Below are 10233 nucleotides of genomic sequence, written 5' to 3'. Positions count from 1 at the left end.
GATCGTTCTTGATCGTTCCGTTCGTTCTCGGGATAAGAACGATCGTTCCACCTGGAACGCGCGCCCAGCCCTATATAGTAGCATTTAGACCTAAATATAGTTGATCATAGATTTACGTTATTGATGGATCTGATATTATCTTAGAGGTTGAGAGGATAGAGTGCATGCAGTTTATTAGTATCTTTTGTTGTACTTAGAGAGTCAGTCAGTCAGTCAGTCAGTCAGTTTATCTCCCTATCCGGAGCGGACACAAAATATCCAATAACAAAACACCCAAAGTTCCACAGCTTCCTATTCTCATTTTACCTTTGCAGCACTGCGCGTCCCCATATGGCTTCCGATCTTTCCACATTCCGGTAATGTTCTTCCATTTATAATCGTCAATTTCTACTTAAAAACGGTTGAATAATTCGATTATTTAAGCCTGCTATTCCATCCATTGTATCCTTAATATTTTTACAATATTTTTTATCTAGGAACAGGTAAAATGAAAATGAGGTTCGGAAGCTGTGCGGGAAAGGTTGCCTTCCCTTCCTACGAACACGGCGCTGCCCAGGTTCCTCCTAATGTTACTTCCACTGCACCGTAACCTGCACTTGGTCGTAAATTATGAATTTACCTATTTTTCTTTAACAAGGTCGATTCACTTAACTAAAAAATTCAAAACCAAACTAATAATATTCCTGTGGTTCTCCCGAGTTCCCCAGTCGAAACTTGTGACAAATCGGTCCTGGGGAATTCTTGAGTTATGATCGAACATACAAACTGAGTAAATAGTTTACAAAAATAGAATTATCTTTTAAATTATTATTCAGTCGAGCCATGGCGTCCTGTCCCATGAGCGGGGGGACGCCGGCGCCCGACGATCATAAGCCACAACATTTTTCCCTTCCATGCCTCATATTATCTTTTTTTGTCTTCCGGTAGCTATAAGCCACAACCTTACGGTCTTCCATGCCCAGGCATTTGAATCTTCCGGCAGTTATGTTTTTAAATGATAAAATTTAGTGCCTTGAATCCTGCCACATTACGTGTGTTAAGTTTAAGAACTGCTTTACATTTTACAAAGAAAATTTTACATAATTTTATAAGGGGTTAGTCTAGAATAAGCAAAGATGGGGAAAATCACAATATTAACTGTCATTACCAAATATCCTCAATTACACCAAATCGAAATTCAATTAGTTTTACTCAACCTGTATTATGGTTGGAGAACCAATGAGAATAAAATCCTTTCCTCTACAATCATTTGTTAAACCGAAAATTCAATTGGTTGTACTCAACCTATATTGTGGTTGGAGAATGGAGAACCCATGAGAATAAAAACCTTTCCACCATTAGAATGGGGAAACACAATTTTAAAATGATGAAAGAGTATTACATGCTTCACTTTCAATACTTGTTTGTATGCCGTGACATTTGATGATTTCAAGTATAAATGTCAGAACCGGAAATCAACTAATCTTTGCTTTAAAGGGAGTGTTCGCAAAAAATGAAAGGGGGTATAGGCTTAATGCGATAAAAAGGCGCTTTTGATCGCTACTTATCTTATTTTCATCTGTTGCGTCTTTAAGGAGAAAATAAATTGTTAAAAACGACTCACACCGAAGAACGCAGCGTCCATACAAATTCGGAAAGATGCAACATTCAACTCGGATCGTAAACAAATCAATTTAATTCCAAACAAATCATTCAGATATTACAAACAGTAGTCATCGATTATTTTTGACGCATTCGTATATAGTTAATATTTCATAACATTTTGATTTTTTTTTTAATTTTCGCTGGCGTTGGATTTTCGAACATTCCTGGAAAATATGAAAATGTCGTCTTCATTATCAAAGAATTCCGCAAGTTTTTTTTTGCTCATTTAGCTACAACACATATGATTTTCGCATTTTTTCAAATAAGTTTCCATTCGCTGAAAACCCTTACGTTAACCCCGCGTACTATAAATTAGATGTCATCAGCACCTAAAAGCTTAGATTTCTCTTTGTGCAAACCTGGGGAGGAGAAGGGAGGATATTGAAATCCTAAGGTATGTCCATATACATAAAATAACTTTAAATTTGAAAAAACTAAACCTTTCCATAAATTCTTTTTAGTTTTATTCCTTTCATTATTAAAGTTCCCTTCAACCCCTGACTGGGTACGATTCTCAATCGGGATATATATCGAGATTAAGATTAAATTAATCTGCATTTATCTTGATATGCACAGTGCAAAAGTTCCAAGCAAAAATATTTCAAGGCAAAAAAATTACTTTAAAACGTTTATTTATTCATAAATCAATTTTGAAATTAGAAATTACAATAATTGCTGGAAAGTGATAGTTGGATAGAACTGGTTTAATCCTGTTCAGCAAGATGTGTAGAACTGGTTTAACCCTGTTCAGCAAGATGTAATGAACTGGTTTAATCCTGTTCAGCAAGATGTGTTGAACTGGTTTAATCCTGTTCAGCAAGATGTGTAGAACTGGTTTAATCCTGTTCAGCAAGATGTGTAGAACTGGTTTAATCCTGTTCAACAAGATGTGTAGAACTGGTTTAATCCTGTTCAGCAAGATTTGTTGAACTGGTTTAATCCTGTTCAGCAATGGATGTCAGATGATAATCAATCTGAGTCTCAGTGAGAATTTGGAACTTGGGGTTCTCCTTGGTCACAATTCCAACCTATAATATAATAATTAATTGCATGGTCACATCGGACATTTTCTTCAATGATTGAAATATTTGTGAGATTCTTTAGAATTTATTTTTTCTTTATGTTTTGATTGCACAGTGTTGTAATAAAATGAGAAATTCCTGTATACAAACAGTCTTCAGTCTTTACTGTTCATAACTAAAAACCTTTTAACGTTTATATAAATGCAGGGATGTATATTTTACAGAATTACACCCCCGCCCCCTGAATGATTTTTGATGATTGGAGGGGGAAAAATTACAAAAATGTGCTATCAAAAATCATGTCATTTTTAAATACTTTTTACCCCAAAAAAATTATTAATTTTTTCCAATTCAGTAAAAAAAACCATAACAAAAGATTTTTACGCACAACCAAAAACAGCAGCAGAGCCCGAATCGTCCCACCCGTATTTATTGCAAACACATGACGTCTCCGATTGTGACCGTTCGAAGTACGATGAAACCCGACCCCTCTCGGCGAAAATAAATAGAAAGCATAGTAATTTAAGATTATGTGCTGAAACATATTCTTTGGGTGACATCTAGCAGACAAACATTAGTACGAAGACATACAAAGTACGTCTAAAAAACGCCCGTTAAGTTGGCATGAGTCGGGCTCCGACTTGGTTTTTTTTATTGACCATTGAAAATAGATAACACAAAGACGATCTGGAATTCGTCAGTCACTCAATTTAATTGCTCACGTATCCGAGCTACTGCATAATTTTAAATATTTGCTTTTGTTAACTTAAATATACAAAACTAGGTTTTTATGGTACTTCACGCTCCTTTTCCTTAAACAATTAAAGTTTTAAACGGTTGCTCTGAAACTTGTCATTATTAATCGTTACCAAATTTTGAGTTAATATTTTAAATTAGAGCATTTTTAAAAATAAGAAATGTCAACATTTTTTCGGGGCAAATTTTTCAACTGGGGCCATAAACAAGAGTTGATTGGGTACGATCGGCTCAGCTGTTGACGGACCGACAATCCAAGTGTAAACAATACCTCGATCTCTGTAGGCTTGAAGTCAGCAGAGAGTATAGTTGACAGACAGTTGATAGCGGTCTAAACATAATCAAATCAATTATTAAGATCAGTGCTTAGAATCCCTAGATCCAAATCCGTTGGATCCGCAAAACTATGCAGATCCAAGGATCCAGATGTGAAAAATATCTAACAAAAATTGTTGCTCTTAAAATCCAAATCTGAACTGTTTTTAAAAGAGATTCTTTTTTCTGAATGGTTCATCAAGTTTTAGCATAAAAAAGCATTTTTTTTTAAATTTGAACATTTTTCTTTTGTTTAGCAAATCCGTAATTTTTATAGAAATGTTCATGACATGAATCCAAATCCGGATCCGCATCAAAATGAACGGATCCTGAGCACTGATTGAGATATACAGGGTTCCCCATAAATGACACTATAGAGACGACTGTACGGAATCTATATTGGCCGTTTCCTTTATATATATATGTAACCTTGACCATGGGATTAAAAATTATTATTTTTCACCAAAAGTTGCAATATTCCAAAGAAGTCGTCGATTTTTAACTCATTTAATTTACCTAAAAATCATTTAGCGGGAACACTTCAAAAATGATTTTTCTACAAAATAATAATGATGCAAACCTGGATTGCTTCATCTCCTGTGAGTTCAGATTTCTTCTTAAACTTCTTTTCTAGGAAACTATTTGCCTCGGTCTGCTTGGTACCAACACTGCAGGCCTAATCAAACAAAAAGCATGAAATGATTTCTTAAGTCAAATAAAAATCGTTATTGGACAAAATCTTTTGAAATGATTTTCAACATGAGAATCATTGAAATTGATCTTCAACATGAGAATCTTTTAAAATTAATCTTCAGCATGAGAATCTTTGTAATTGATCTTCAACATGAGAATCTTTTTAAATTGATCTTCAACACGAGAACCATTGAAATCTATCTTCAAAATGAGAATCTTTTAAAATTAATCGTCAACATGAGAATCTTTGTAATTGATCTTCAACATGAGAATCTTTTTAAATTGATCTTCAACATGAGAATCTTTTAAAAATGATCACATGAGAATCTTAGAAACTGATCTTCAACATGAGAATCTTTGAAATTGATCTTCAACATGAGAATCTTTTAAAAATGATCTTCAACATGAGAATCTTTTCCAATTGATGTTCAAAATGAGAATCTTTTGAAATTGATCTTCAACATGAGAATCTTATGAAGTTGATCTTTGAAATTTATCTTTAACATGAGAATCTTTTAAATTGATCTTCAACACATGCGAACCTTTGAAGTTTATCTTCAACATGAGTATCTTTTGAAATTGATCTTCAACATGAGTATCTTTTGAAATTGATCTTCAACATGAGAACCTTTAAAATTGATCTTTAACATGAGAATCTTTTCCCACGAAACAATATTAAAACGCTGAAAATAATCTTTAAATTAGTAAAACTATGATTATTTTTATAAAGCAAAGAAAAATATTGATGGTAAAACTACAAAGTATCCAGCAGGGTCTGTTTAAAAAACACAAGGACCATGCAGAATGCAGATCTTTATATGCAATCATTAGAGGGACTGTAAAGGAAAAAAAGGGGGTATAGGCTGAAAGCTAATCACTTTTGCTCTCGATCGCGACCCATGAAAGTTATATCTGATGTTCCTATCTCGAGAAATTGATTTAAAACTTTGTCAAATTTATACGAAAATTAATATATATACAATTGTGTATAAAAAGTAGTGGGTTTAGATAGATCAAATTCAGCAAATAAGCAACCAATCTGAAAACGATTAAATCCCATAGAAAGCTAATTGTAACTTAGGTTTACTCCAATTCTAATTTTATATTTTTTATTTCTATTTTTAATAGATTTAATGCATATTATCTATACGTCCGTATTACTTGACCAGATAATCCACCAATGGCAGTGCAGTATAGTGGTCACGTGATACAGGCGGAGACACGTGACCAGTATACTGCTCTGCCATTGGTGATAATTCTGGTCACGTGATTTAAGTTTAAGATTTTCTAAATTTTACGTATATGAATTTTCGTATAATTTTAACACAGTTTTATATCAATTTCTCGAGACAGGAACATTAGATAAAACTTTCATGGGTCGCGAACAAGAGCTAAATAAATAAGCTTTCAGCCTATACCCCCTTTCATTTTTCCTTTACAGTCCCTTTAAGTGTTACCTTGTAATCCGCAAAGTATCCAGCAGGATCTGTTTTGAAAACACAGGGACCATGCAGATCATCGAATGCAATCATTATCATTGAGCAGCCGAGAGGACGCATCTCAGCATTCTGGGTGTACACCTGAACAAATGTAAAATTTAATTTAAATTCAATTAAATTTAAAATTACTAAATAACGACGACGAAAAATAAAAGTAAAAATCATACAGTAATCTAATTAGATGGTTGGGAACATATTTCTCAGGATTGACAGATCTTTAAAAAGTTTTATATGTCTCAAATGAATCCTTTAGAAGCTTTCCACAACACTGCATACTCAGTACAACTATCTTACATAGCCGGTCTGTCCCTTCGAGGTATTTATCAAAATTTCAAGTGGCCTAGGCCTTTCATTTCACGACGACGACCCATTTAATTAATAAGGATGACAGACTTTCATTTATTTATCAACATAAATATTCACATTAGAATTTTTGAAACGGACTAGAATGTTCTAGATTTTCTAGAATATTCTAGATTTTCCAAGAAAAAATGAGACGTCAACCCCGTTCAGTTTACAAAGTACGCAAGATTTAAGATACCAGTAATAGGGTATATAGAAATAAACGATTATCAATCAATCAATACAAAGTACGCTTGAGGAAACTCCAATTTTGCGGCTTTTTACATGGCATTTCTGCGAGGCGTAAGTTTTTAAACTTTAAAATTTCATGAAATGTTAGGTCAAACTGAGGCCGAATTTAAAGAATTTTAGACTCGGCTCAAATATGGTTGGTTCCACTTAGAATTGTATTCAATTTTTCAAGATTTAAGCTGGCTCTCATTTACAACCGGTTTTTAGCGGATTTAATTATGGGCTCAAATTAATTAAATTCGGACTCTGATCTCAGAATTGTGTCATTACTAACCTCAATTATGTTACTCTTTTTGATATACGTGTACTTTATCTATATAATAAAACAAGACATTTGTATATTTTTATGCTGCGTATAGCCGGCAAAACGGGTGGACCGATTGGGCTGAATTTTTTTTGTGGACACTTATGGGCGGTCGGGGGGTGTCATAGGCTAACAAAAATTCAAATTTTTTTTCTCAATTTTTTAAAAGTTTTATTCAATGTTTTTTTCAACCTTTTTTCCCACGGGCAACGCCGGGCCCTTCAACTTGTACAATATAAAATACAAAAATAGTTCTATTCATTTTTATTGTTGCATGATAAAATTTAGAAAAGGATAGAATTAAAAGGTTTCATGAAAGATCTTCGATGTATCTACAATCTATGATTTAATCTTGTATTGCGAAGGAAAAAAATTTTAACCTGTGCGATATCAGACAACCGCTTGCATAGATCGTATACAGACATATCGTATCCGTGCTTGTACTTCCAGTTGGCAGCCTCGTAGCGGGCCCTCTGTACCAGGGACCTCGAGTCAGCAACCATACCTGCGTAAGTATGGTTAAGCGTTTTGGATAGTTAAAAACTTAAAACAAAATAATAATACTTCCTCAAATTCAAAACTGTATTATTTTAATATCTGCTTTTAATAACTTTGCTATATCTTGATCCCTAAAAAACATAAACTCCTCTTATACTCGGCCAAATTTTGACCGCGGAAGAAAATATTCACAAAAACCGACCCAAAAATTACGTGCGAACATCAAATCACAGGGATTGCTTGAGGCGCCTTTCCTTTGGCTTAAGAGTTTTAATTTCTTCCGAACTTCCAGATTTTCAGCCGAAATTTATCTTACATTTGAATTTTCATTTGTTATTTACGTACTCTTTATGCATTATCCGTTTGGGTTAAGTTTGTTGGATTACGTTTGTGACTCTCTTTATATAGATCTCAGCAGCGCGGCGCGATCAAATTAGAGCCATGCTACCATTTTTTAATATCATCCGATTGCTAATTGCTAAACATACCCCACATCTGGGGGGGGGGGGGAAATACTTTCCAAAGTAGGAATGATTTATAAAAATACGTATATCTGTTTCTTTTTTTACATAAAGTAGTAATCTCTGTTTGTATGTCTTAATCATATTTAATGAACCTTATGGCCGATTTGTCTAAAATCTTGATCGATTGGAATGTTCTTAGCTTGGCTTAAAAATTCCAAATTCATTTGGGTAACTTTAGATGGGAATGTTTAGAATGCCAAGCAAAGCTGAATTCCCAATCTAGAAGTAATTTTACCTGTCATAACACAACCGATTCCATCTGTTATCTTGTACAGGTTTGTCACAGTGCTAGCATCAAGCAGCTTGTCGGGGACCTGAACAAAAATAGTCATAACGATATAGGGAAAAGAGGTAAAGAAACAAAAATTGTATTTTCAAAATACAGATTTGTTATTTTAATGCTCCATGGGCCAAGATTGTATATTGGAGTTCGTGGTTTATTTCTCTGAATTTATAAAAACCAATGAATCGGCTAGTATTTTTTACCGTAGATAAAACTAATATCAAAAAAAGTCCTTTAGTTGAAAGAACACATTAATTATCAAACAAACCTTTTTTAAAGTAGCGACAGCAGCACAATCTAATCCCTGAAATAAAAGAATTAATCATTTTTAAAACGAACATCCTCCTAAATCATACAAATGTGTAGGGTAAAATATATTTCTCTACGGTCTAATAATGTAGAAAATATTTAGGAAAAGGCTAAATTAGGACAATTTAGTCGAGCACTGCAGCTGGAAACGATCAGGGGGCCCAGCACTCCCATTGGGAAAAAATATGGGGCCAAGCGATCCCATTGGGAAATAAATAGGGGGACGAGCGCTGCAACCATGGAAAAAATGGGGGCCAAGTACTAGATTCGGAAACAAAGGTGGTCTAAAATTCGGATAATAGAGCGCAGAGTCAGGGCCAGACTAGGTGGCCAGCATTAGGGCTACTTTTTCACAATATAAGAAGACTTAACTCAAATTTATTATATTCTTTTGAACTTTCTTCTTAACAACTTTATTCAATACAAATATATCAACAATAGTATTTCTCATTTGCAGAATCATTGAGAGAAACATTTTCTCATCTTATCTTCATACCTATTACTGTAATAGGTAATAATGATATTATTTTAAAGCAGTATTTTAAATTGTATTGGCGTGCACGAAAATAAAGTTAGTTGTAATCATTTAATTAATCCAATAATTTGTAATTAATGACAATAAAAAAATATTACCTTTACAGCAACTGAAGTTGTTGCTCCCTGGTTGATCGCCTTGAACGCGTATTCAACTTGATAAAGACGTCCCTCGGGACTAAAGATTGTAATATGACGATCGAACCCTGCACTGGATCCGCGGGACATCTTTAGGTCTGAAATATTATATAAATCTAAGCTAGGTATATTCCTAGTATACGATTTTTGGACCCCCCCCCCCCCCCCCCCTCCTATCAATTTTGTACATGGGTCTGACAAGAAGTTTCTTACCTTAACCTAACCCGTGGCCGCAGCGCCGGCCCAGAAAGTGTCTTAACTAACCTAACCCGTGGCCGCAGCGCTCGGCCCCCTAGCCGCAGCGCTCGGCCCAGAAAGTGTGGCCGCATGAAAACCTAGACAATAAATAATGAAGTTCTAAGATTAACGACCTATCTCCTCTGCTTAAGTGATAAACTTAAAAAGTAATGACAAGATGACTTGATGAGTTGCATTTCTGTGAGCGCAATCTACCGGCAAATGCCGCAAATAAGTATTGGATATCAATCAACTAATCAACAACTTCCCGGATTTTTGTATTGTGTACAATCCAGGGTTGCCAGGTAGGCTTCTAGAAGGCAACTTTTCATAAATGTAGCCCAATCAGATTTCAGAACTCCTTTTGCATTGGTAGCCTCAGGGCTACGTTTTTGTAGAATTATTGGCCTAAAAGTAGCCTTTTCATCAATCGGCAAGTTTTTCATCCTTTTTGATACTTTTTTTTATTAAAAATTCGACAAATAAAATTTTAAAATTGTTTTGCGCTCCGCGCAAACATTCTCGATATGATACAACAACTATCTCTAAACCATTGTTTGCCTAAGTATGAAAAAAAAGGTTCTTTTATAAAGATAAAAAACTTAGTTCTTTTATTTACAGTTGTTTTGGAGTATCGTTCAATTTTTTAATAGTTTTTGCATATAAAATTAGTGATAAATTAGTATTTACCAAGGTAAATTAATTGTAAATTCAATCATCAAAAAGTAGCCTAGAGAGGGCTAAACGTAGCCTTAAAAAATTCTCAATTTAGCCTTGTCCTTCTTTTCTAGCCTGGCAACCCTGGTGTACACTTCAACACAGCTGCCACATTATACAAATATCAACAAACTTTACAAGTTCACTATAAATAGTCATATTTAAA

General features: G+C 34.3%; 2 protein-coding genes across 3 annotated transcripts in view; both read right to left on the bottom strand.

The window, feature by feature from the left end:
* Window positions 1-330, bottom strand: part of LOC111717942 (uncharacterized) — an 8890-nt gene extending 8560 nt beyond the window's left edge. Inside the window, exon 1 of the mRNA XM_023493412.1 lies at window positions 307-330. Coding sequence (XP_023349180.1) covers window positions 307-330 — 24 coding nt within the window. The remainder of the gene's footprint in view (window positions 1-306) is intronic.
* A 1928-nt stretch (window positions 331-2258) lies between these two features.
* On the bottom strand, window positions 2259-9237 carry LOC111717949 (proteasome subunit alpha type-6). Of its 2 annotated transcripts, XM_023493419.1 has the most exons (9): window positions 9075-9237; window positions 8401-8436; window positions 8085-8163; window positions 7208-7332; window positions 5888-6010; window positions 4318-4413; window positions 3694-3753; window positions 2553-2672; window positions 2259-2519 (listed from the first exon to the last, which is right to left on the bottom strand). In XM_023493419.1, exons 1-8 carry the CDS (start codon window positions 9201-9203, stop codon window positions 2580-2582), a joined length of 741 nt encoding a protein of 246 aa, XP_023349187.1. In that variant the 5' UTR covers window positions 9204-9237; the 3' UTR covers window positions 2259-2519; window positions 2553-2579. The 2 variants fall into 2 exon arrangements, with proteins under 2 accessions (XP_023349187.1, XP_023349186.1); XM_023493418.1 differs by having other exon boundaries at window positions 2259-2672.
* Window positions 9238-10233: the final 996 nt, after the last annotated feature.

The sequence above is a fragment of the Eurytemora carolleeae genome, unplaced genomic scaffold (genome assembly GCF_000591075.1).
Source record: "Eurytemora carolleeae unplaced genomic scaffold, Eaff_2.0 scaffold937, whole genome shotgun sequence".
NCBI lineage: Eukaryota > Metazoa > Arthropoda > Copepoda > Calanoida > Temoridae > Eurytemora > Eurytemora carolleeae.
The sequence above is the reverse complement of the archived record's forward strand: the minus strand, read 5'-3'. Positions and strand labels throughout refer to the sequence as shown.

Bases quoted from the DNA above. Each gene is read 5' to 3' on its own strand.
- LOC111717949 (XM_023493418.1), bottom strand. From the start codon at position 9,203: ATGTCCCGCGGATCCAGTGCAGGGTTCGATCGTCATATTACAATCTTT. The intron at 8,164-8,400 runs GTTTGTTTGATA...ATTTTTGTTCAG, and splicing joins CTGTCGCTACTTTAAAAAAG to GTCCCCGACAAGCTGCTTGA. The intron at 2,673-3,693 runs GTATTGTTTACA...ATTATATTATAG, and splicing joins TCAAGCCTACAGAGATCGAG to GTTGGAATTGTGACCAAGGA.